Source organism: Panthera uncia, chromosome D4 (genome assembly GCF_023721935.1).
Source record: "Panthera uncia isolate 11264 chromosome D4, Puncia_PCG_1.0, whole genome shotgun sequence".
In the NCBI taxonomy this organism is placed as follows: domain Eukaryota; kingdom Metazoa; phylum Chordata; class Mammalia; order Carnivora; family Felidae; genus Panthera; species Panthera uncia.
In genome coordinates, this window is record NC_064807.1 from 83,273,061 (window position 1) to 83,300,006 (window position 26,946).

Sequence of the window (26,946 nt, forward strand, 5' to 3'; positions counted from 1 at the left end):
GCGCCTGGCCGGAGCAGGTGCCCGGGCCTCCCGACCGGCGGGCGGCGGCCGAGGCGCGGGCGGAGCCGGCGGGGTGGGGGGCAGCCCTCGGCCGCTGTCCGGCTCCCTCTGGGCGCGGCGGGGCGGGAGCGTCCGCGCCTGGTCAGTCCGGCGGGTGGGCGGGTGGCGCGGGCTGGAGCCGAGGCCGGGCGGGGTCGGGAGGCCCGGGCACCTGCTCCGGCCAGGCGCGCGCCCCGGAGGGGCCAGTCGTGCTCGGCCCTGGAGTCCGGGCGCCGCCGGCGGGGCCGAGGGTCGCGCTCGGCCAGCTGACCCGGGCTCCCCAGCCTCCGCCCCGGGCGTCTCGGGATCCCCTGCTTCCGGGCCCCTCGCTCTCAGGGGCGCTCCCCTTTTGTACCGGGAGGCCGGATGGTTGAGTGCCCTGAAGGGCCTGGCCGGGCCGCGGGGTCGGCCCTGCTGGCGGCTGTAGCGGAGCCCCTGCCCCACGCCACCGCCTTTCTTCAGGTAAACAGGCGGCGGCGCGTCCTGCTTGGCCCTAGACGTCTCCATGGTCACTCTCGCCCTCAGTCGGTCTTCACATTAAGGAGGGCCGGGCTGGGGTTGGCCTCGGGCTGTAAACACTGCCCTTCTCGGTTGGGCGGCTGTGCTTTAGGCGGCACTAGTCTGGGAGTTGTCTTGAGGCTTTCAGCAAGCCATTTCCGCGCTGGGCCTCAGTTTCCCCATCTGATCAGTGAGGGTTTTAGATTAGCTCTCTAAAGACCCCTGTAGCTTTACCGTTCTGTCTGTGTCTGAAATTGGAAGGGTTGTCCCTGGTTCAAGATACTGGGCAGTTTCACTGAAGACTTTTTGCAAATGTGGACTTTTTAGCCAGTTAATGCACTTGGTTTCGGACAGGCTTTAAAATGATTCCAAGACGCGTTTGGAAACCTTACCTTAATATTTCATCCCTTGCTTTTGTCCCTAGTAGTAGTCAGTCACATCCCGCTGAGTTTTTGCATGCAAAATTTTTTTTGTTGTTTATATTTGCCCATTTTCTCTTTGTTCCTTAGTCCAGGCCCTCTTTGCTTCACATCTGGATTATTGCAGCAGCTTCTTAGTTGGTCTGTGACTTCAGAAGTCCCCCGCCTCCCCCCTCCTTCCTTTATGCTAATGCCAAACTTAATATAGGAAGTCAGAAAGAGAGTTGAGTGCTTGCTTGATTATTAAATGTCAAGATGCTGTTCCATATGGTGGGGGAAAGTAGTGGAAGACCCCCAGCCTCCAAGCAGCTTTACCCTAGGTGCTGACACTTTACCTGTGAAAAGGTAATTGATGAGACAGGGCTGTATGCCATAGAATTAAGAGGAAGGAGAGATGGAGGTCACTAGAGGCTGAGTGGTCAGGGAAGGCTTAGCGAGGAGGCAGGATTTGAGCTGGCTGTTAAAGGATGAGTAGGATTCAGCTAGGAAAAGAGGAATTGGGCCCAGTGATCTGATGGAGTTAGTGAATAGACCAGTCTCCTTGTAGATAAGTGTTCATCTAGGAAGGCAATAAGAGGAAAGATTGGTTGAGGCTTGTTCCTGAAAGAACTTGAACACTAGGCCCACATTGAAGCTATTTGAAAGGCAGTGGTGAGCAGCAGGAGACTCGGGTGGTTTGTGATGATTTGCAGGAGGAGAAAGGAGACGCTAGGGGCCAGAACAGCTAAGGGGCCACGGCACTGAGTAGTGTCCTCTTGTCTGCCACATTGTGTCCAGCCATTGCCCACCCTGTCTTTTCAGGACTCTACTTGGTTTGGCTCCCCCTCACCTCCCGGCACCTTATGGCACCTTATTCCTTGCTTCTCCTTCTCTGTCTGCGCTCTGCAGAACCAAGTTTATGACTGCCTCTAGGGCTTTGCTCCTGTTGTTTCCCCCTTCTGAAGTCCTGGCCTCCTTTTTCTTCTCTGTGTAAATTCTCCATTTCACTTCCTTCAAGCCCTGCTGAAGATCTACTTCCTCCAGAGGGTGTTCCTGACTGCCCTACCCCCATGCCTTTGTGGCACTCAGAATCTAAATCGCAGGATTCTGCATTTGTTCCTTGGTTTTTGAACTTGTGCTTGTACCAGCTGGAGTGGGAGTTCTTGTGAGGGCATTGTGTCTTCATACTTGTCGCGGAGCCCTGGTGGTATCTAATGCTGTGGCCAGACTTTTATAATAGGTGCTCAAACATTTCCTGATTCTTGTTGGTAAACGACTCTTTAAAAACATTGTGATTCCCCTCCTTTTTAAAGGGGAATCTGTTATTAGTTATTAGCTTTCTCTGTTGTATATTAATTTATGTGTAATGCTGCCATTCGGATATTTTTGGCTTTCGTTCTTTTTTTTTTTTTTTTTTTTTTTAAGTGTATTTATATACTTAGAGAGAGAGCTCGAGGGAGCGGGGAGGGGCAGAGAGAGAGGGAGAGAGAGAATCCCAAGCAAACTCCAAGCCTCCAGCGCAGAGCCCCACGCAGCGAAACCATGAAATCATGACCTGAGCGGAAACCAGGAGTCTGACGCTTAACCGACTGAGCCACCCAGGTGACCCGGGTTTTCATTCTGAGAGTGCAGATAGCGTGAAACGAATCTTTGAAAGATTAAAAAGTTTACTCTTGATTATAGGAAAGAAAAAAGCCATGTAATTCTTCTGTTGGAGACTGTTGGGAAAGAACGTAAGCTTTGAAACAAGATAGGCCTGGATTTGAATCCCAACAAGGCTACTTACCATCTCTGTGAACTTGGGTAATTTGTATAATGTCTCTGAGCCTCTCTGTCTTCTCATCTCTAGTGTGGGGATAATAAAATCCATCTGATAGAGTTGCTATGAGTTTTAAAATGGATAAAATAAAAATGAAGGAGGTAGAGTTTGTGGCTCCTATTAACTGTTTAATACATTTTCATTACCACCACCATCACTGTCATCATCATTACGCGTAAATCTATCAAGGTGGAGAAATGATAGGCTGCTGAACCTCAGCTGCTCTGAGCTGTGAATTTTTGCATGTTTCTGGACCCTCTCCGTCGAAGCACTCGTTGATGCCAGTATCCTGAATCTAGAATGCTATCATTATGTTTTATTCCCATTAGTTTTCATGTTACTTTGGTTTAAATCCTGCTTCATGTTTTTCAGACTTCTTCATTGTACCCATTTAATGTTTTATAGCTGACTGCTGAATTTAGCTTAGTGAAGGCCATCAACTGAATGCAGTTTAATTTCTAATGGTTATTTTCTGGTTGATATTGATGGCATGGAAAACCTCACGGAAGAAAGCGATTCAAGGTGAGCTTTTCTAACACTTCTGTCCTCAGAGGCGGGTCTTCCTGTGTTTCCTAGGTCCAGTGTCCTGGGAAATGCCAGCAGTAAGCAGATAAGATGCCACTTTTGAGCTCTTGGCCTTAAGAAAGCTTACTCATTGCTGTACATGAAACACGTCTTTCTCATTTGTGATGAATTAATTAAACATCTATTTGCCTACTTCATAGAAGTAGAAAGATGTTGTTGGATATAGTGGACATGACGCAGAGAAATGGCTGCAGACTACTCAAAGTGCAACGCTGTAAACCCTTAATTATCGTTATGCCAGTGTAACGATACATCTTTAAATGAGAATTCCCGTTCCACTCAAAGTTGATCCGTAAGGGTCCAGTACCGCTACAAACCCTGTATCTCACCAGCGTGCCTGGATTAAAGCCATACTCTTACAGGAGATAAGAATTCCCCCTCGGGAGACTGACGAATTCAGGTTCAAATCCTGGCTCAGCAGTCCTTAGTGACCTTGGGAAAGGTTCTTGGTCCCTCTGAGTTTGTTCCCTTCCCTGGAGGATGGGGTGGGCCGCACTATCTCTCAGAAAGGTGTCAGGAATGTTCAGTGAGGAGGTACGGGCTTACGAAGCCTTCCGCGCAGTAGGAGTATGACTGTTCATCCTTGACATTCATTGCAGGTGAGGTTAAAGAGGCCATCCCTCCCCTGCTCGGACAGCTCAGAAGAAGCTTCTGATGTTTTGCCTTGACTGCAAGACAAACCCCACTGTCAAACCAAGCCGTACTCTCAGAATTAGTGTAACTGAGCAGACTTGGAGAATGTTAACGCCTTGGTAGGAAATCTAACAGTTTGGATAAAAATGTTCTTTCAGGCTCACATGAATTAATGCAGTAAGAACTCTAGACTTGTTTTCTTTTAAATTAGGATGAGTGCTTCATGAATATCCATCACGGAATGCCATTTTATTTATTTTTTTCGTGCATTGGGTTTCAGCAGCACCAGAATGTTTTATGCAGCCCTGGTGTTATTCGGCTGGTGCTTTCTAAAGGATTAGATTGTAATTCATGACAGCTCAAGTTTAGTTTTGATCTAGACCCAGGCAGAAATACCTAGAAAAGTTATTTTTATATAGTTGTTACTGCTGTTACCATGCCTGCTGTCCCTAGTGCTTCCATCTGTGGTCTTTTTCATGACTTTTTGTATGGAATGGAAATTAGGGATCTTAGGTCTTCAGTGCCTGGTAGAGGAAGCCTAGATTGGTTTGTGGCTCCGATTCCAGCAAGTGACTGAATCCCGCAGGTGCAGATCTGGGTTTGGAATTGTGAGCATCTCGATTGAGAATAATGGTATCTCCTGGTGCCTTAAATAACTTCCAGATTTGTAACCTTGCCTTCTTTCCTTAGCAGCGTCACTGGGTATTTTTAAATGAGAGAGTTTGTGGGTTAGATGGGAATGAGCCACCTTGGTAGATGCCACCTTGGTAGATTTCACCTGTACCTCTTGGGTCTTCAGCAGGAAGAGTTGAGGGCTGGGGGTGTGGTGATGGCGGCAGCCGGGGATTTTGCGCCACCAGTTTGGTTCAGGTTGAGTCAGCTGACATGTGCCGAGAGCCTCTCTCTGCCACACACTGTGCTGGGCTCACATAGTCCCTGCCCTCTGGTCACCGCCGCGAATGTGAGCTCAGTGGCACATTCCCAGTTGCTCATGCGCTTTTGTTCCAGTTGCCATTATGGGGAAACACTTCGAGAGCTTTACCCACGAATGTTGTAGAGGAGATCGGGAGGCCCGTGTGGGTGTTTGCCCAGATGGCATCTAAGCATCCTGTCTCCTCTCTAGGCTCTCTTCTGAACGGGTTAGCCGTGCCGGAAGATGACACTAGTCTAGGTCCCGGTTTTCACCGTGCGGTTTCCTCACAGCTTGACAAAAGGCATGATGCAGAATTTCATTAATGAAGTGATGTGCTGAGGAGAGGGCTGAGTGTGTGGGGTACCTCGTCCTCCAGACCACGTTACGGCACCCCTTTCATAGGAGCAAACAGCAAAACGTTTCTGCTCTCAGCTAAACTTTTTTCTGTTTTCTCTCCCTCAGTAACCTCCTCTTACCACGTCAGGCCTCGGTACAAGTTTTGGTTCCTTCCAGATCGGTATCTGATGTTTCTGTGCAGCTGCACACCCCTGCTTCCCACTACCTGTCAGACAGCTCTATGCAGATGCCCAGAGGGCAGCCCAAAGTCCTTGTTTGGGGCTGGACCCACTTGCCTCCTAGGACAGTTGGCGTCCCTCAGTCTCCAAGTCCTGTTGAGTCCTTCTTTGGACTCATGTTCGAGTTGGCTGCTGCCAGAATTCAGTTTGGGTTCGCTAGTGTTCAGGCCCTTCACCTTCCAACAGTGGTTCTCGTCTGGGCTGTGTCAGCCCTCAAACCCGGGTCCTGGCCACTACCCCAGACACCCCACATTTCACTCCTATGTTCCCCGCTCCTGCCATCCCTTCTGTTTGAAGTGTTCTTTCTGTTTCTATTTGAAATACAAAGCCCTGTTCACATACTACAAATACCAGGAAGCTTTCCTTTGTTCCGTTTTGATTTTTTGTAAAGTCTTTTTGGTCAGAAGTAATCAGCTTGTCATTATTCCTCGTAGCTCTCGGGTTCTGCCTCTATAATTGTCTTCTTGATACGCTAATTATCCACTTGCAGCCTATCTTTCTCTTTCTCTAGAATCTTTGGTTTACAAAATTATATATTTTTAGGTAGAATCTTACACATGTCTTAAAAAAAACTTTTAGTGAGAATAATACAGCTATGTGATAAAACATTCGAGAAGTATAAACTGAAACCTGTTTCCCTTCCCTTTCCCCACTCCTTAGTCCTCATTCCCAAAGTCACCGACGCTAAGTTTCACGTGATTTCCTTCCAGAGCAGATACAGCAGTGTATATTTATTCTTTTAAGAAAAGTACACGAAGGGGCGCCTGGGTTTACTCAGTTGGTTAAGCGGCTGACTCTTGATTTTGGTTCAGGTCACGACCTCATGGTTCCTGAGTTCGAGCCCCACATTGGGTTCTGTACTGACAGTGCAGAACTTGCTTGGGATTCTCTCTCTCTCCTTCTCTCTGCCCCTCCTCCCCTCGTGCTCTCTTTCTCTCTCTTGAAAAGTAAATAAAAACTTAAAAAAAAACGTACACGAAAAGAATTGCATGGATGCATACATACTGTTCCATAGCATGCTGGTTCGGGGTAAATAATAAAGTTCTTTTTATATCAAAGCATATCGGTTACCCTTTTTAATAGTTGTGTAGTGTTTCATTGTTGATTTTTTTTTTTTTAACCAGTCTCCTCTTGATGGATTTTGAAGTTGTTTCCTTTCTCTTTCTTTTTTCTTTCTTGCCTTTTTTTTTTTTTTTTTTTTTGCTACAGCAAATAAAAATGCTTAGTGCCCATCCTTGTTAACATATATCCTAACATACTTTTGTATGACTTTTGTAGGCTCAATTCATAGCAGTTAATGGTGGACCAAATGATGAATTCCTTTTACATTCTTCTGGATCTTACCAGGTTCTCTCTCAGGATTACACTTGCCAGTTCTTAAATGTGTGCAGGTCTGATGGGTTACAACTGGTTTCTCATTTTTCCTTGTTTAGTCATGAATAAAGCTGAACATTTTTTCATGTGTTCTTTGGTCATTTGTCTTTTCTTTTTCTGTGCAATGTTAATTCCTTTGCCCCTTCTTCCGTAGGATTTTCTGTGTCGTCCCAATCTGACTGACTGACAATATAAATTAGGGAATTTGGAAAGTAGCCCTTTGTCAAATGTGCATGTATTTTTCCTCAGTATGTCATTTACTTTTGGTTTTTGCCGAGGGTATTTTTTTGTCACATGTTGGCAGATGTATTCATCTTTGCCTTTGTGGCTTCTGGGATTTCTGTCGTGCTTGGAAAGGCCTTTAAGTCGTTATTATAAATAAATTCATCCATGCTTTTCTCAGTTAATTTTTTGGTGATAATCAAGCCTTATAAAAATATTGCCATAGAATGTAAGAATTAATTCCATTAAATGGAAAATAATGGGACCCTTTTTCCATTCCCTGGTGCTTTATAGGATCGGTAAACGTGCAACACCTTTGAAAACTCGCGCTGCCTCCCCTAGCCATGTTTCCTTCCACGTGAGCCTCTAGTGTTGCCGTATCTGAGGACTGTCACTGCCTTTTCCCCCTTTTGCTCAAAGTCGGTGGGAGGAGCGGGGTGAGAGAAGAACAGAGTATCGATTATCGCCAGTATCTTTCACCCCTGTCAGGATCAGTCCTGTCTGCTAGACTGTGGCTTTGCCGTCTTTGCGAAGTGGCTTTTTTATTCTAAAGCTCCTTCGGGTAAAATGTGTTGGTTCTCAGTGAGCTTTGGAACCGGGATTAGGGAGAAGGTTCCTTCGTTTGTTGGATTTCAGAACAGTGCCTTGTCCTGACGCATGGGTGTGGCAAGACTAGACGGTTCTGTAGCTTTTTTGGGTGGGATCTTTAGAGATTTCCAGCAGCGTCACTAACTAAGCCTCGTTGTCTGTGGTCTTGCATCGGATCTTAGTTTTCTTTTCAGACCATGCGTGCATGTCTATCTGTAGGACCCCTCTCCTTTGCTTTTTCCCTCCAGTCTGTGGGAGGGGCTTCCCAGGCTGGCTTTGTACGGTGCACAGTGTGGGTGTCCCCCGTGGCTTGTGCCCACAGTGCCTTGCTGTGTAAATGTCCACCCTTCTCTGGTTGCGCAGTCTGCCTTCACTCCCTGGCGTGGGTCCCTTTTCCCGAACCTGCTCCTTCTCTGCTCCTCATGGTTCTGGCCTGCCCCTGGCCTCACTGGCCTCACTGCTGTCCTCGGTGCTTGGTCATCCCTGGATAGCCCCTCACGCCGGCTGCTCTGGCTCTTTGAACACCAGTCCCAGTGCTGCTTAGAATGCTATTGAACTTGGGCTGAACCTGTGTCTCGGCAGTGTCTGCTCTGTGACTTTCACCTGTAAACACCAAAAGGACCAGTTACTTGAGCCTCAGACCAGTGGTTTCTAATTAATTCAGGCGTTAGCATGAAGACAAGTGTTTATTTAAAGGGTAAGGGGCTCTGACCAGGAAAAGCTGTGAAGATGGAAAGCATAATATACTTTAGCCGCCGGGATGCCTGGGACTCCCCCCCCCCCCTCCTTTCCCCCAAAGCCCTTAATCTCTAATCTCTATTGGAGATTCTGCTCTAGGAGGAGGGTGCTGTAGTAAATTGCTAGAGCTGAAATTGGTCACAGGGGACGTGCATTTGTAACTTTGGTGGATATTAATAAAATTCCCCTACTTGGCCGCCTCCATTCCCTTCCTCACAGAAGGAGTAGCAGCCCTTGGCAGCAAGAGGGGGATGCTTGCCACTAGTCCCTGTCCCTTTCCCTGGCCGGCCACCATGCCAGGGCAGGAATGTAACTTGACGCAAGCTTTCTTCTTCGCCTGCCTTTTCCTCAGCTCTTCCTGACTTCTGCTGGTCCTGCTGTTCCCCTCCAGCAAATGAAACACGGATTAGGAATTACTGTGTAGGAAGTCTAGATGGGCAGACTTTGGACCGTCCTGGGACAGTTAGCCTCTTGGAGTCTCAGTTTCCTCATCTCTAAAATAGAGGCGGGGCACCTGGGTGCTCGGTGGACTGAGCGTCCGACTCTTGATTTCAGCTCAGGTCACGATCCCAGGGTGGTGAGATCAAGTCTGTGTCGGGCTCCGCTGGAGCCTGCTTGGGGTTCTCTCTCTCCCTGTCTCTCTGCCCCTTCTCTGCTGTTTCTCTCAAAATAAATAAACTTAAAATAAAATGAAATAAAATAGGGGTAATAGTACTGCCCTCTGCGGGGAGGGCAAGAGGATTCTAGAAAATCATGCAGAGAAGTCCTTTGTGACATGCCTCGTCTTTGTCAAGCATTCAGTGTTAGTTATCGATGATGATGATGGGCTCTCCCAAGGAAGGAAGAAGGCTAAAGGTGTGGGAGGTGGCCAGTGACCCCCTTTTACAGTTGCTGAGGTTAGTGTGGGGGTGGGTGTCAGGACCATCCACCTCAGGTAGTCCTTCCCAGACGCTGTTGAGACCCGTGGCGGTGGCGAAATGTCACCGGCTGACCATGGCAGAGGCTGTGTAGGAGGTGAAAGCTGCTTCCAGGGGTGTGAATGTATTGTCTCATTAAAGAAATTGGCCGAGCAGGAGGTGTGTGTGTCTACTGGTTGAATGAGCAGAAGAGGACTGAACAGGTTGAGAAGCTGACAACTTGAACTTCCCAGCGGCCCGCTTCAACTAAGTCCTCATCACATGTGGTTTTTAAAAGAGGTGTTTCACGTTCTTATCCATTACAAACAAGTGAACAAAACTATTGTTAAAATAAATACTAAAGGTGTCGGCTGTGAGCAACTGTGTGGTGGGAGGAGCTGTTACGGGAGCCGGAGCTGCCGATGAAGCTGATCGAGGTGACAACCTCCCAAAAGCACCGGGACCTGTGGCAGAGCCCATGGGGGAAAAGCCAGTGGGGAGCCTGGCCGGGATTGGTGAAGTCTCGGGCAAGAAGCTGGAGGACAGGGGCTTTGACAAGGCCTGTGTGGTCCTTGGCAAGTTCCTGGTGCTAAAGAAAGACGAAGCTCTCTTCCGGAACGGCCGAAGGACACATGCGGGGCCAATGCCAGGAGAGGTGCAACGCCTTCTTATGAGGCTCTCCGGGGAGCCCCCAGCCCCTGGCCCCAGCGTGGAGTCTCCAGAGTTTGCAGCCGCGTGGGGACTCCTCCCCTGTCCTCTACAAAGGAAGAGATTGCTGTTGTACTCCACCTGCAATGTACTCCAAGGTCTTTTGGGGGTTCTCTTCCCTCACCATTTCAACTTTTTTGAAATTCTCGCTCTTGCATGCATCTCCCTTCTCCTTCCCTGCCAGTTTCATGTCAAGCGTCATGTCAGATGCTTCTCTGAGTGGATTCCCAGCCCTGACCCCACTCCCACCCCCACATCTGGCCTGTTTTATGCTATTTGGCTCTTTTTTTGGCGAAATAGTCACTGTTGCGAAGGTTTTTAAATCAATAAAATCAGTGGCCTTCAAAAAAAAAAAAGGTATTGATGAAAATGTCCAGCCAGGGGTGCCTGTGTGGCTCAGTTGGTTAAGCATCTGACTTCGGCTCAGGTCGTGATCTCACGGCTCGTGAGTTCAAGCCTCACCTCGGGCTCTGTGCTGACAGCTCAGAACCTGGAGCCTGCTTCGGATTCTGTGTCTCACTCTCTCTCTGCCCCTCACCCACTCACTCTCTCTCTTTCAAAAATAAAATAAAAACATTCAAAAATTAAAAAAAAAAAAATGTCCAGCTGATATATGCTTGTGTTTTTTTTAATTTAAAATAGCAATGCAAATGTCTAGTTTGGGGATGGCTTTTTGCTTAATATAATACGACAGATCTGTGATTAATCTTCTGAATTAAAGAATACTGATTCTGATGTGTTTAGTGAGAGGAATAATCAAATTCATTATTGTCTTCTGAAGCAGCTGCAAACTTAGTCCATGAAAAGCTAATATATAAATCACATCTCTGCATTATCAGAAATGAATTTCATTCCCACATCTCTCTGAGTTGGGAGGAATCCGTGTTAAGCCTGTTTCCAATTGCAAGACTGGGAGTCTTATTCGTCTTTGAATTCCCTTTGGTTTTGTATGTGCGGAAGATCGAGAGTAAATGAATATTTCCTATAAATGTAGAAAAGTAATTTAAATTCCCAGTCAGTATGCGATTTAGTGATTGCAATTAAATGTAATACTTGTAGCACATAAGACAAAAGGCTAATTTCCTTAATTTACAAAGAGCTCTGACAATTCAGTAAAAAATGCAAATACAGGCAACGGATATGAACAGGCAGTTGGAAGACAAACTTAGACAAATTGCCATTAAACGTGAAAATAGATGATCAACCTTATTTATAATCAAATAAAGGCACTTCAGAAGCATGAGATGCCATCTTAAACTCATGAGTCTGGCAAAAGTGAAAAAGTTGAATGCTTATTATTGGTAGGTGGTGGGGGGCGGGGGGAACAGGCAGTTCGTGTGCCATTGGTGAGCGAAGCTGCTGCGGCCTTTGGGACATAATTTGGCATGATCAGTTGAAATGAAACCATGATCCTAGTAAAGTCCTCTGCTTGGAGGAAATATCGTGGCTATGTCAATTTTTTCCTGTTTAGGATATCTTTTGAGGCCTGGCTGAGTGCATTGTGACACAGCCTTCCATGTCAGAAGTCAGAAAAGATAATGAAGTAGATGAGTTTGTGCTTCTATGGAAAGATTTTAAGGTATATTAAATACTTTTTTTTTTTTTTTTTTTTAAAGCAGGGTGCAGGGGCAACTGGGTGGCTCAGTTGGTTAAGTGTCTGACTCTTGATTTTGACTCAGGTCATGATCTCACGGTTTTGTGAGTTTGAGCCCCACGTGGGGCTCTGACAGTGCAGAGCCTGCTTGGGATATATTCATTCTCTCTCTCTCTCTCTCTCTCTCTCTCTCTCTCTCTCTCTCTCTCTCCCCCCCCCTCCCTCCCTCCCTCCCCCCCTCCCCCTCTCTCCCCCTCTCTCCCTGTCTCCCTCCCTCCCTCTTTCCCTCCCTCCCACTTGCATGCATGCTCTCTCTGTCTCAAATAAATTAAAAAATAAAGCAGGGTACAGAACAGCTTACGCTGATATGTGTTTATAATTTTCTCTGAAAGAACAGTAAGAACTCTTAGCAGTGATTATCTTTGTGAAGAGGAACAGGGGAAGAGTTTTGCTATTCATTTTATATTTTTCTGTACTAGGATTTGAAGTTTGACCATGTGCATATATTTTATTTTTTAAAGATGAAATTACTGAAGCGTTGACCTAAGTTAGGTGTAGGCCCACTGGCACTCTCTGCGGGGGAGGAATCAAGACCTACAAGAAACAACGCTGGGAAACTGCTGATACAGAGGAGCCGAGGATCATAGTTGAACTTGATCATCTCATCAAGAGGTTCTGACTTGCTTTACCTCAAGACCACCAGACCTGACAAATTGGGTCATTGGATGTAGAACTGGTGATCAGTTATGTCTTTTACTCCTTTTAGCTTGGTGACGTGCCTAGGACTGAAATTACCTGCAAATTCCCCCGTGTGTCAGAGTTTTAGAAGCCTCTTTCTCTGGAGTGTTACTTGTTAGCTTTAGGCAGAGGGCTTTGGATCTCATTGTCGTGGCCAGAAGGAGGCGTTAATGTAAAGGAGGGGAGAGTGATGCACTTCCTTTCTCATTTGCAGAAAAATGGAATCCCTCTCTTAGGTGTTAATCATGGTCTTTGGTTTTTCTCTCCAGTGATTTTCTTTCAAGTGTAAGATTTTCTTTCAAGTGAAGCCTTACTGTGAAGCTATTTTCAGTTTTAGACTATTTCGGAAATGCTTGTTTTCCGTTTTCTACTGGTTTTAGCCTAGGACTCTACCTTTAAAAAGCCTGAGCCCTTGGGGCGCCTGGGTGGCTCAGTCCGACTTCAGCTCAGGTCTTGATCTCCCGGTTCCTGAGTTCGAGCAGGCCCCGCATCAGACTCTGTGCTGACAGCTCAGAGCCTGGAGCCTGCTTCAGATTCTGTCTGTCTCTCTCTCTCTCTCTCTCTCTCTCTCTCTCCCCCCCCCCCTCCTCCTCCCCCACTCACACTCTGTCTCTCTCTCAAAAATAAATAAACATTAAAAAAATTAAAAAAAAAAAAAAGCCTGAGCCCACCTCCCTTTTGCCCTTGAATTCCCAGCGTCACTATTTACATGCCCTTGTGTCGCAACCATGCTATAATGCGTAGGTAACATTTGACCACTTGATAGGTGCCAGGCAGTATCTGCATTTCTAGAAGGCAGTCTGTGATAGTCAGGGTCACGACTTCTGGAGTCAGACTAAGTTCATCTTTTAACTGTGGGACAGTATCTTAACTGTCAGTTACCTTATCTTGGCAGTATCTTAACCGCTTTCCCTCAATTTCTTCATCTATGAGATAGAAACAATCATAGTATTTCCTCACAGAGTTGATAAAAGGATCAAATTAATATATATAAGGTGTTGGGGTGCCTGGGTGGCTCAGTCAAGCATCTGACTCTTGATTTCAGCTCAGGTCATGATCTCACAGTTCATGAGTTCAAACCCCATGTCAGGCTCTGTGCTGCCAGTACAGAATCTGTTTGGGATCCTCTCTCTCTCCCTCTCTCTGTTCCTCCTCTGCTCCTCCTCTGCTCTGTCTCTCTCTCTTTCTCTCAAAATATATAAACTATATATATATATATATATATATATATATATATATATGGTGTTTAGCACAAGGTGAGTACTCGTGTGTAAGCTTTTATACACGTTCAGTGCATAAATTTCCCTCATTTAATCATTACAGCACTCCTGTTGGGTAGTAGTTATTCTGAGACCTTTTCTCAATAGGAAATCAAAGTTAACTGACTTGTCCAAGGTCACATAGCTGTTTAAATGTTCATTGTTATTATTTTTATTAGAAAGTGGCCGAGGCGGGATTCATATCCAAGGCTACCTTTAAAGTCAGTTCTCTTTGTTGCTCCTGTCCCCCTAGAAAAAGTCTTTTAGAGCAAACCATGATCACTATGGACCAGGCAGCCACTGTGCTGAGTGCTTCCTCCTTCTACATACTTGTAGTCGTCACCACGAGCCGAACCGTGAGGCAAGGACTGTCATCATCATTCCCATTTTCAAGACAAGAGAACTGACGCTTGAAAAGATTCTAAAGCTCCTTGCCCAGAGTTTTATAGGTGGAAAGCAGGTATCGTTTGAACCCAGATCTCACTTCCGATTCGTGCCCCTGACAGTTCTGTTACGATCTTTTCCTACCTTAAAAACTGGATGAGGCATCTTAAGTTTTTGAAAAAATGTTACTGGTTTTTAACGACATATTCAGATAGTTTAGAAATGTGTCTAAAAAGATTCATTGAGAGCTGGCAGGGCTCCCAGCTGCCCTGTCCCCCGCCCCCCCCAGGAGGCGGTAGAGGTTATTGTTGTGGCGCATCCTTCCAGAAGTAGTCTGTGCACATGTACAAAGTGTGTATATTGACACAGTGGTGTGTGTCTTTTCACAGCGCTTTGTTCAGACAACACGTATACTCTTCCACACGTCACCCTTTTCCTTGAGCAGTACACCATGGTGATTATTTCATGTCTGAATGAAAAGAGCTTCCTTGTTTGTTATTTTCTGGCTGTATAGTAAGTAGTTTTAAGTGTGGATGTCCCGTAAGTTATTAACCACGCTCCTCTTCATGGGCAGGTAGTCTGTTTCTAATCTTTTGTCATTCTGTCCGGTGCTGTAGTCGGTTCCTAGGGCACATGGGGAACGTGCATTTGTAATTTCGTTGGACATCACTAAAATGTCTCCAGAGTATTTGCTCATTTTACACTCTACCACCAGCATCTGTCAAATTATCATCTGGCAGGGATTTGGAAATATTTTTTATTTTACTTTTTTTTGTCATTCCAAGTAATAAATGTTCACTGTTAGAAGTTTGGAAAACACAGAAAAATGCAAAGAAGAAAGTAAAAACATTTTGAATCTGGGGCGTCTGGGTGGCTCAGTCCGTTAAGTGACTTCTGCTTGGGTCATGAGGTGACTGTTCATGAGATCAAGCCCCGCATAGGGCTTGCTGCTGTCAGTGCAGAGCCTGCTTCAGGTCCTCTGTCCCCCTCTCTCTCTCTGCCTGTCCCCCACTCATGTGCTCTGTCTCTCAAAAGCAAATAAGCATTTAAAAAACTAACTAAATAAGCCATTTTGAATCTTACATTAATGTATGCATTTTGTATATATCTCAGTATTATTTCTATGTATATTTAATATCTGCATATACATACATAATTTTAGAAATCTCCTACTTTTGTTGTTACCTGTATTTCAACAGCTTTATTGAGGTGTAGGTTACATATCCTAGAATTTGGTCGTCTTCAGTGTACAATTCAGTGATTTTTAATAAATTTATGACATTGTACAGCTATTACCATAAGCCAGTTGTAGACCATTTCCATCACCCGTGAAGATCCCTCCTGCTCACTTGCAGTCGATTTGTTACCTGATTTTTTGCTGTATTATTAAATGTTCATTCAGCAGATATTTATTGAGTGTTGAGTGTCTGCTATGTGCCAGGCAGTAATCTGGGTGACAGTTAATAAAAGAGAGAAAGATCTTTGCCCTGGTGGAGCTCACATTTTGTAGAGCTACCTTTGTATTCTTCCTTCCCATCAGTTTCATCACGACATAGTATTCAGTACATAGGTGTGCTATACTTTAACAATTCCCAAGAAGTCGGACATTTAGGTGGTTTTCATCATTTTGCTATTGTAATTGAACAGACTTATGGATAAATTCTTGTGCCTGTATCTGTGATTTTTGTTACAACAGAGCACTGAGTCCAAAGGAATGCCCGTTGTAAAGCTTTTGTTACATGTAGTATATGAGGGCACTGAGCCCTTGTAGCACCGCCAGCTGGGTCATTTTTAAATCTTGCCAATTGAGAAAGTTGTGTCTCATGTTAATCTTTGTTTATCAATGAAGTTGTCAATCGCCGTATCTGTATTTGAAGGCTATTTTAATTTTTTTAAAAGCATCTGTTCATAGTCTTTGCTCATTTTTCAATTGTTATATTTGCTTTTACTGATTTGTAAGAGTGTTATACTTCTTGGCTGTGTATGTTGTATTTTTCATAATTGGTCTTTTGTTCATTTGGTTTTGGTCAAAAGTTTTTTTAATGTTTAAAATTTATTTTGAGAGGGTGGGGTAGAGAGGGAAGGGCAGAGAGAGAAGAGAGAATCTCAAGCAGGCTCTGCACTGTCAACACAGAGCCCAACACGGGGCTTGAACTCACAAACTGTGAGATCATGACCTGGGCCAAAATCAAGAGTCAGACACTCAACTGACTGAGCCACCCAGGCACCCTCAGAAGGTATTTTTTAGATGTACAAAAATTCTTCTGTAGTTAAATCCGTGTTTCTTCCTCTGGTATCTGTCTTTGTATGTAAGACCTTCTCTAGAAGTTATTTTTGGGTATGTGGTGAGGACGATCTAACTTTATTATTCTATATACATATTATCCAAGCAGCATCTATTTCAAAAATTCTTCCTTTTTCGTTGATTGGAAATGGCCCACAGGGCCCATCCTAGTCTAACTTCCCCCCACCTTGACAGCCTCATGTGGCCTCAGTCCTCCCCCTTGCTCGTTGTCCCAGTTGTCCCACATTCTCTAAGGCTTCTTTCCTTCCCGCTCAGGAAGGACGAGTCTCTTTGTGTGTGTCATTCCTTATGTCTGGAAGACTGGACCATTTCCCTGCAGCAACGCCCCTGCCCAATGTGAAAGATCTCGTAGCTCTTGTCACAATTTATAACAAGAGAATTACAGCTCCCCGGGACCCCTAGTGCCTGGCACATAGAAGGCAGTACATACTTAGAGTGAATGAATTGTAGCCTAATCATACATTTTGACATCTAGATGTTTAGCTGGGTTTTTTGTTGTTTTCTAAAATTTCTTCAGTGTTTATTCTAGATCTGCACAGTCCAGTGTGGTAGCCACTGGCCACGTGTGGCTATTGAGCCCTTAAAACGTGATCATTCCAAATTGAGATGTGCTGCAAGTGTAAAATACACATAGATTTCAAAGAGTTAGTATGGAAAAAAAGAATGTAAAATGTCTCATTAATAACTTTCTAATATTTCTTCTATGTTGAGAATGTTTTAAATGTTAGGTTAAGTAAAAATGTATAAAATTTAATAATGTTTATTTTTAGACAGTGTTAACTGCTAGAAAACACTACGCATGTGGCTAACCTTCTATTTCTGTTGGACAGCAATGTTCTAGATGAATTGTAAAATCATTTTGTGAAGTTACCGAGAATGTTCTTCATTGCGCTGCATTATATTTATAAATTAATTTGGTGGGAAAGTGCCTATAGTATTGCATTTTTCAGAAGCGTGATATGTATCTTCATTTACACATACATATTTTTGTCTTTACCAAAATGTTAGTTTCTTCTTGCAGATCCTGACTATTTTTTGTTTAGCCCCCAGGTATATTATGGTTTCTGTCACTATTGTTGGTTGCAACTTGTCATTATCTTACTTAACTTGTGTTTTATGTACAATAATTTATGAAACGCTCCATTTACTAGATCCTGCCTCTACCAGATTTGTTCCAGTGGTTCACTGTGTTTTCTGTGTAAATAGTCCTGTCTGCCTTGAATAGTAATTTCACCTCCTCTTTTCTAATAGCTTCGGGCCTTAATTTTTTCTTGTCTGTTGCTTTGGCTAGAACTTCCAGAACAATGTTAAAAGTAAGAGAAGTGATGGGCAGACAACCTTGTATCCTCCCAGGCACTAATGGGAATGCCTTATGAAAGTGTTTACCAGAGTGTGCACCAGGGAACACTAATTCTTGGGAATATTTACATGTGTACCTTGGGAGAAGAGTTACACGCTAAAATGAGTGTGCAAACCACTGAGTTAAATAGAATTCTTGTCTGCAGGACTTTTCAGGTGGGTTATTATGCTAATATATTTTTTACTTCCTAGGAGGTAGGGATATTGACACCAACTCATGGGCTTGTGTTCTATTAAATATATTTTGGGAAATGCAGGTATAATGTTTTCCTTCTAAGGATGATGGTGCTGTTGGTTGGCAGTAGGTACTGTTTATTATATTAAGAAAGTATATTAAGAAAATACTCTCTTCGTATTTTTTCCTTACTTTGAAAAGGCATTTAACTTTCTAAAATCCATGTTTGGCATAGTTTTGATTTGGTTGTGTGGTTTTTCCCCCTTTGACTTACTGATGTGGCAGATTATATTTATATATTTCCTAACATGTAGCTATCCTTACATTTGGTCACAATATATTATTCTTTTAATAGGTTATATTTGCGAGGATTTCCTCGAGGACTTTAAAATCTGTTTACTTAGGTAGGGTTGACGCTTGTCTTCTTTATCCTGTTCACCATCTTCTGGTATCAGATTTATGCCATATAAATGGAGATGCTTTAATTTTCTTTCTTTCTTTTTTTTTTTTTTTTTTTTTTTTTTTTTGAGATGCCTTAAGTGTTTTAACATGCATCTAAAACAGTGTGAACGGCCTGAAGATCATTTATGCTTTGGCACTTCTGTTTCTTTTTGTTTAATTCTGCCAATTTATGTTACTCTAAAAATATGTCCTTTCCGTACAGATTTCAAATTGATTTCAGTCATAACTCTAGGATAAATAAGGGCACGGTATTCCTCCTTAACTAAAATGTTTTAACTCAAATTCTGACATGATAAAAAAAAAAAAAATCTAGTGTGATCTAGTCAAACTAACTGGTTGATCCTTTCCTGCGAGAGTCAAATTAAATTGCACGTTGTCGTGTCTTGTTATGGCTATGTGGTTTTTCTCCTTTGACTTATTGATGTGGCAGATTGTATTTATATATTTCCTAGCAGGTAGCCATCCTTACATTTGGTCACAATATATTACTCTTTTAATGAGTTATGTTTCCGAGGATGTCCTTATAATTTTGAAAATTTAAAAAACTTTCTCTATGATAATATGCTGTTCAGTGTTCTTACTTTTTTGCTTTCTTTGGGTTTAACTTGTTCCTTTTCTGACCTCTTCAGTGATTTCATGTATATTTATTATTTGTTGTTTAATGATAAATACTTTTAAGGGGTGCCTGGGTGGCTCAGTCAGTTGAGTGTCCAACTGCATCTCAGGTCATGATCTCATGGTTCGTGAGTTTGAGCCCCGTGTTGGACTCTGCTGGCAGCTTGGAGCCTGCTTTGATTTCTGTGTTTCCTTCTCTCTCTACCCCTCCTCTGCTTGTGCTCTGCCTCTCTGTCTCTCTTTCTCTCTCAAAAATAAATAAACATTAAAGAAGTAAATAAATAAATTTGGAAACAAAAACGCTAAATACTTTTAAGGCACTGACTTTGCCTGTTAAAATTTGTTGTTTCAAGATCCTCAACATTTTTTCTGAGAAATTTCAAATATACAGAGAAGTTGGATTTTGCAATAAACACCTGTATACACTCACCATCTATACGCTTGTTAACATATTACTCTGTTTGCTTTATCACCTATCTATCCATCTCTTTTTTTGGATACATTTTCAAGCAAGCTGAAGACATAGGTAAATTTTACTCCTAAACCCTTCTTGCTGCAGATTTTATGTGAGTTTTCTTTTTTTTCTGAATAGTTCTATTCCTTTCTGATTTTCTCTTTGATTCGGTGCTTATTCAGGAGGTACTTCCATTTCAGTTGGTGGGGTTTTTTAAGCACTAAAATATAATTGTTAGATCTGATTTTGTCGTATTTTGGTTAGAGTGTGCAGCCTGGGCTATAGACACTTACATGTTTGTGAGAGATTTAGTGCTGTGGATTCTTGGCAAGGGTAGCCAGCCTGTCCCAAGGTGTGCCCACCTGCAGTTGGGAGCACTGTTGGACAGCAATATGCTCGCGGTGTGTCCATCACTCTTGTTACTCCTCCTGTCTAAAACTCTTCACTGAAAGGGATTGAGCATTGTTCTGTCCGTTACCAATCCAAAAGGATATAAAGGTGTGCAGACCTGAAGGGGAAAAAAGGCACATCAAGACAACAACTCAAATTCTAAACTGAAAAAGGTTTAGCTCCATTCGGTGTATCCAGTGTGCCATCTTCTTGAAAAACACCAATTGGAAACATACAAATGAGGCAGAACATTCTTTACATGAGTTTGCTTATTTTTTACAAAGTATTCCAAATCCTCAGAAGGAAGTGAAACAGGGAAATATTTTTTCTTGAGCTGAGAGGACTTGACATATATACCATGTGATAATTTTGATGAAGATGAATGGTAGGCAGTTGGGGCACTAGGCGGATTGATCTTTAGGTTATCTGACTTTCGGTGAATTAACCAAGACATGAAAGACTGAAAATAAGTAAGAGGAAGAATGCTAAGGCTGACCCTCAGGCGGCATGGTAGCTGCAGTGGTGGTGGTGGTGGTGTTATGTTTGCAAGCTTGTGTTTATGCCGCTTGTACTTAGTGAGGAGTCACTGGTGAATTATGAAACTCTCTCTTTCTGCAGATTACGCTTCATGTCAGTAGAAATGGACAGCAGCAGTTTTATTCAGTTTGATGTGCCCGAGTACAGCAGCACTGTTCTGAGCCAGCTAAACGAACTCCGCCTGCAAGGGAAACTATGTGACATCATTGTCCACATTCAGGGTCAGCCATTCCGAGCCCACAAAGCAGTCCTCGCTGCCAGCTCCCCCTATTTCCGGGACCATTCAGCATTAAGTACCATGAGTGGCTTGTCAATATCTGTGATTAAAAATCCCAATGTGTTTGAACAGTTGCTTTCATTTTGTTACACTGGAAGAATGTCCTTGCAGCTGAAGGATGTTGTCAGTTTTCTGACTGCAGCCAGCTTTCTTCAGATGCAGTGTGTCATTGACAAGTGCACGCAGATCCTGGAGAGCATCCATTCAAAAATCAGCGTCGGAGATGTTGACTCTGTTACTGTTGGTGCGGAGGAGACATCAGAGAGTCGTAATGGAGTTAAGGACAGCAGCTTCTTTGCCAACCCGGTTGAGATCTCCCCTCCGTATTGCTCTCAGGTACGGCAGCCCACCACGAGCAGCGATCTTCGGATGGAGACGACGCCCAGCAAAGCTTTGCGCAGCCGCTTACAGGAGGAAGGGCACTCGGACCGAGGGAGCAGCGGGAGCGTTTCCGAGTACGAGATTCAGATAGAGGGGGACCACGAGCAAGGGGACCTGTTGGTGAGGGAGAGCCAGATCACTGAGGTGAAAGTGAAGATGGAGAAGTCTGACCGGCCCAGCTGTTCCGACAGCTCCTCCCTGGGGGACGACGGGTACCACACAGAGATGGTGGATGGGGAACAAGTTGTGGCAGTGAACGTGGGGTCCTACGGTTCCGTGCTGCAGCACGCATATTCTTACTCCCAAGCGGCCTCACAGCCAGCCAGCGTATCCGAAGCTTTTGGAAGTTTGAGTAATTCCAGCCCGTCCAGATCCATGCTGAGCTGTTTCCGAGGAGGGCGTGCTCGCCAAAAGCGGGCTTTGTCTGTCCATCTGCACAGTGATCTGCAGGGCTTGGTGCAGGGTTCTGACAGTGAAGCGATGATGAATAACCCCGGGTATGAGAGCAGCCCCCGGGAGAGGAGTGCAAGAGGGCACTGGTACCCGTACAACGAGAGGCTGATCTGCATTTACTGTGGAAAGTCCTTCAACCAGAAGGGAAGCCTCGACAGGCACATGAGGCTCCATATGGGAATCACCCCCTTTGTGTGCAAGTTCTGCGGGAAGAAGTACACACGTAAGGACCAACTGGAGTACCACATCCGGGGCCATACTGATGACAAACCATTCCGCTGTGAGATCTGCGGCAAGTGCTTTCCATTCCAAGGTACCCTCAACCAGCACCTGCGGAAAAACCACCCTGGTGTAGCCGAAGTCAGGAGTCGCATCGAGTCCCCCGAGAGAACAGACGTGTATGTGGAACAGAAACTAGAAAACGATGCGTCGGCCTCAGAGATGGGCCTAGATTCCCGGATGGAAATTCACACAGTGTCTGATGCTCCTGATTAAGATGGTAACGAAGTGCACCCAAACAAAGCACATTAATCAATGCATATTTGTGATTTGCTTTGTTGTAATCTTTGGTTTTCCCAACCATCTGGAAATCTCTCCGTCTCTTGGCAGTTCTTCTAAGGTTTCTGGAAGGAACACTTCATTGTGTTTATCCTTTCCCCCGCCCTCCCTCTCCCAAGGAGCTCAAAGCATGAAGGGCAACGTATCCAGGGAAAACACAGGCTGACAGTATTCCTCTTTGGCTGAACTCTTAATCCCAAATCTGCCAGTGATTTAGCTATGCCAACTGGTTGACCCTACATTCTCTGCCAAGAGGCATACTCTCTCGTTGTGTGCACTGGCACCAGTGCGTTTCCACGGAGAGAGACTAGGATGCCGTCAGCTGATACAAATGGGTAACCTTTTCTAATTTAAAATTACTTTTAAGGGGTAGTTAGACAATTTATATATATATATAATAAAGCGATTATTATATATATAGTATATATACATTCTCAAATTTGATTTTATTCTGGTTGAGGTGAATGTAAGAGGAATATATAATTTAATACAATGTGAACAGGGCTTTTGACTCTGTCTCGTCCCCACCCAATGTTAGGGTTTTGCCCCTTTATTTCCCTTACAAAAGAATGTTGATAGGTTTTCATATATATTAATCATTGTGTCCAAAAGCAAGCAAAGCAAATCACAGTGTTCATAGCTCTGCTTCCTAACAAGTACATAAACCAAATGCCATAAAATGTATTCAACTCTAGTTGGAAACCGTTTGGAATTTTTGTTCGTTGTCCAGTAGGTAAGCTGGATGACCCGTGGTGCTGACCTTTTTACATATTGTAGTGTTATATTAGCCAGCCCCAAAGGAGCAGTGGTTTTCAATGTTTTTACTGGCCTACGAATCTACCTTCATTCCGTACTGTAGAAACACACCAGGTAACTAAATCGAATCACTCTACCATGAGTTAGTACTCACACTAAAGGAAAGGGATTTGTAGTTCTGTCTACAGAATTCTCCAAGCAGTGTTGTGGGTTTTTTTTTTTTTTCCTCTTTTCAAACAGCTAGTTCAGGTGCACAGCAACTTTTTCTACATGCAGTTCCCAGGGAAACTGCAGAACTTGGAATTTGTACTTTTTGTAAAGATATACTCTATGGGAATTGCAAGCAATATATCTATCTTAGTATTGTGTGTGCTAACGAGAGCCTCGGTGGCTCCCCCACTCTCAGTGTTTCCTGCTTAAAGAAACCAACAGTCAAAAAGCCCTCTAAGATACTCTGTGTGTCACCAAATCTGTGTGTGTCACCATTTTTTGGGTCACGTGGTGCTATTTTTATGTTCTGTATCTTTTAGGTCAGTATAGTTGTAGAAAATGTGAAATCTAACGGTGATAGTGAATTACAATTTTTTTTTCCCTCTCCTGAGTTTATAGCTTGAAAAGAGACCTCAAAAGCATGTGCTTGCTGGCAAACGCATTACTGTATCAAAACACACCTGAGTCCTATTTGAAAAATGTCTTGTCAGTACTTTCGAAGTGTCTTCAGCTCTGTACTTTGTTTACCCGTCTGCTTCTAGTAAACAAAACAGGCTCTACGAGTTCGCTTTGGTACTGTGCACCCTGACAGAGTACTTTCGGAAGCAATTTGACGGTGAGTTTGTGCTGCGGGCCGCCCTGTCCGTAGGATGTCAGCGCTCCAGACTCCCTGCTGGAGAACCTTGGCTCTGAAGCCCGCAGCCAGTACGTCTCCCCAGGAGAACGGCGCAAACCACCCAAAAGAAAAATAGACATAAAAAGACACAACTCGAGAGGCTTAGGAGTTGAGGGAGTACAGAAATGGACGTTTGCTGGTTTTCCATGCTTTTTTGGCTCTTAAGATACCAAGAATGGTGGGAGGTAGGGGGTGTCCGGGGGAGGTTTTGGGGGTTTTTGTTTTTGTTGTTTTGTTTTCGTTGTTTTGTTCTGTTCTGTTTTGTTGAGAAAAGAAAATCATTCGGGCCCTTGTGTGTGCTAAGCCCCCGGGGGTGGTCGCTGTGCGGTAGCTCGTCTCTAGCACACAGGATCTGTCTGTTCCCGCGTGAACGGCTGCGCCACACATCAGTGTTACTACGTACAGATGACACTCTAGTCCTGCTGCTCCCGAGGAGCAGCGTTTGCTAAATCGGGTATATAGTATGCCTTTTCCTGTCAAACTGCCTAAGTAAGGGGTGCGCGCTCTCCCTGAAGCACTCGCTCAACTCCTGTCAAAGCTGCGTGCCTCAAGGGGAGGCCGGACCCCCAGTGTTTACCCACTTAAATATGTTCTGGGGTTTCAGGTAAACGTTTGTGATTTTTTTTTTTTTCCTTACACGAATACGTTGGGTTTTGATTTTTCTTTTAAGAATTAAATGCAAAAAATTTGTGTGGTGGTAACAAGTTAAGTTCGTGACAAGAAACGCCCAAATGGAGGACATGAGAGGTCAGGCTCAGGGAAGGAACACCTCCTTTTCACTCAGGCTTGGGGCCTTCTGAGAGGTTTCCAGAGCATTCCGCGATAGATGAGACAAGTCAGGAGGGGAGAGCACTTGGGGCAGGTACCTCGAATATCCTGGTTCTTGTCACCGTTGTCAGTCTTAACCTTATTTACACGGAGTTCTGTGTATTTGTCAATTTGTTTCACTGGTTTGAGTTTACCAAAGAGTGACTTATCCAAAATTGTCTTTGACAAAACTATACATTGCTTTGATTGTACAGTTCAGGTTCAACCATTGTAATGGGACTGTTAAGGGGCAGAAAATTGATTGAGTTTCTCTCTAAGAACCGTGATTCCGCATTTTGCAAGTTCCACTTGCTCCCATTCATGTTGCTAACACTTTACCCTTTCCACTGCTAGCAGTGTTAAGAATGAATTCTCAAGCCATAACCCAGTACTGTAAGGTTCCACAGGGCTTCGAGGAGGCAGCGCGTAGGCCAGCACCGAGCTGGGTAGCCTCTCTGAGCGAGCACGCTGTCGTGTTTCTCGGCGTGCGTGGCGGGTGGAAGGTTAACTCCATTCAGATCGGGCAGCAGCAATCAATTGTGCCTTGTCACAGGAGGATGTGCCAGGAGGATTAACATGGCCACAGAACAGAAACGTTCTCTCCCCGAAGTTCCCTCCACGTCTCCGCAGACGAAGTACGCTGTGTAACTCCTTAGAGCAACTCTTTTTTTGGAAAGCAAAGTCCCTATCTCTGTACAGGTTTAGGTTAGATGTTTCGTTTCTAACAGATGCAAAAACCAATTCAGATAAAAGCGATCTGTGAAGAAATCTTTTACAGCAAAACATATCCTGAATTCATACAGGTCTGTTCATAATTGAGTCTCTCCTTGAGCTACCTTTTCAAATACGTAGACAATGTGAAGACAGTGACAGCGTCCTTTTCTATAGGTGTTTAACCTGCTATTACAAACTGTGAAAACAAAGAATTTTATACTTTACTAACGTTTGTGGGTTTTAAACAGTTCCTTTCGTTCTGATCAGTTCTTTCCCCTCTAATTTCTACTAAAGCTGTAAATACATTTAGAAATTATATTTGTAAATACAGCACACGAAGACAAGTTCATTTTTTGGTTAGCGGAAAGCCTCCCAATTGGCTCTGCTTTGGCAGTTTTGGTTTCGTGTGTGTGTGTGTGTGTGTGTGTGCGCGCGCGCGCGCGCGTGTGTGTATGGTTGGTTTTGTTGTGTGTGTGTTTGTGTGTTTTTTTTTTTTTAATACAGCAGAAAGGATACTGTCGGTTCACTGTTAAGCAGAATATACTGTAGAACTAAATTGAAAATTTTTCAATCTTCCAGAGCATGAGTAGATGTCTTTTCTCATGACAGCAGTTATAACCAAGTCTTTGTTTTTCCCTTAGCCCAGACCATAGGCCTGCATATGTTCGTGTGCGGTTTTATTTTTACTTTTATTTTGACGGCCTAGACTCTAGGAAGAATTTGCAGGAACACAAAACAAGGGCTGGGGGTGGGGGTAGGGGTGGGAATCATCTCTGTGAATGAGCTTTACTTTCAAGAAATCAATGTATTTTATTTTAACAACTTTTTCTATTAGTTACTGTGATTTTTGTTGTTGTCTTTGTTATTGTTAAATTCTGTAATGGTTTCCTGTGAAGCCTCCACTGAAAGGGACTCAAATATGCAACACCTAAACTATTTTCCAAGGGCACATGCCCCTTGAATGGTGCTTCTAGACTGGTCAGGGTTATTTATTAAATTTTATATATGAAAGTATTGGGGAATTATGTAAATTCTTTATATGGAACTATCTAGTTCATAAATCATAGATTTCATATTACTCAGTGCAACTGAACTGAACGTTCAGAAGAGTCATTCACATTGTTCCAAATTTGTAATGGTTGTCACACGCCACACACGTCTTCTTCAGTAAGTGCCAGAGCGTTCCCACTGTTTCTGCCCAGTGCCCGACTTCTCTGCCCGGAAGAGGACCTTGTTTCCCCCGGTTCCCCTCTGGGGCTGGCACAGACAGGGCTGCCCTAGTTCTGGCTCCAGCCCTGGAGTAAGCCTTGCAGCAGATTCAGTAACCAGACCTCTTGCTGCCCCTCGGTGACGAGTATGCTGTGAATTCAACCTTTGGACTTGCCGCCCAAGCCCTTGGTTGCTGCCCTGACTATAGTAAGAGGTAAACTTACCTGGTTTCTTTGAGAATGACCATTTTCCTAATGTGAAAACCATCTCTCTCACCACTTTTATTAGTAGGGCTAACATTTTTTTCCGTTATAAATGGTTGAGCAATTTGAATGACTTAACACAGTGTCATTATCTTGCAATATAAACTGGTAACCTCACAAGTCCACACTTCATCGCCATATGAAGTAAATGAAGCTAGCTAAGCGGATGCTGTATCAACTAGTAACTTGCCATTAAGGATTATTTTATAGCATGAATTTAAGACTATTTATTCAAATGATATTTTACTCTTGTATTCATTTTGTTTTAGATTTGTGACATGAATATTTCAGTGCTGCTTAATTTTGTTCTGAATTCTCGTTTCTTGCTTGTAAATGGCTTTTTTATGGTATAAAGTCAATGGAAATTGCTGTTTGTAAATAAAA

At 44.0% G+C, this 26,946-nt stretch overlaps 2 protein-coding genes and 1 non-coding gene across 4 annotated transcripts in view; 2 read left to right on the forward strand and 1 right to left on the reverse strand.

Annotated features, from left to right (window-relative positions):
* ZBTB34 (zinc finger and BTB domain containing 34) overlaps positions 1–23,273 on the forward strand; it is a 23,975-nt gene extending 702 nt beyond the window's left edge. Inside the window, exons 1-2 of one of the 2 annotated variants that reach the window (XM_049637862.1) lie at positions 77–3,276; positions 20,340–23,273. In XM_049637862.1, the coding sequence (XP_049493819.1) occupies positions 3,245–3,276; positions 20,340–21,864 (1,557 nt within the window). In that variant the 5' untranslated portion in view covers positions 77–3,244 and the 3' untranslated portion in view covers positions 21,865–23,273. Of the gene's footprint in view, positions 1–76; positions 3,277–20,339 lie in introns of those variants that run through there. The other variant, XM_049637872.1, reaches the window with a different exon arrangement.
* The window catches only part of RPL12 (ribosomal protein L12), a 534,927-nt gene that overhangs the window by 30,725 nt on the left and 477,256 nt on the right, over positions 1–26,946 (reverse strand). The gene's annotated exons all lie outside the window — the stretch shown is intronic.
* TRNAR-UCG (transfer RNA arginine (anticodon UCG)) lies at positions 10,372–10,456 on the forward strand. The gene has a single exon. It is a non-coding gene; the product is annotated as a tRNA-Arg (tRNA).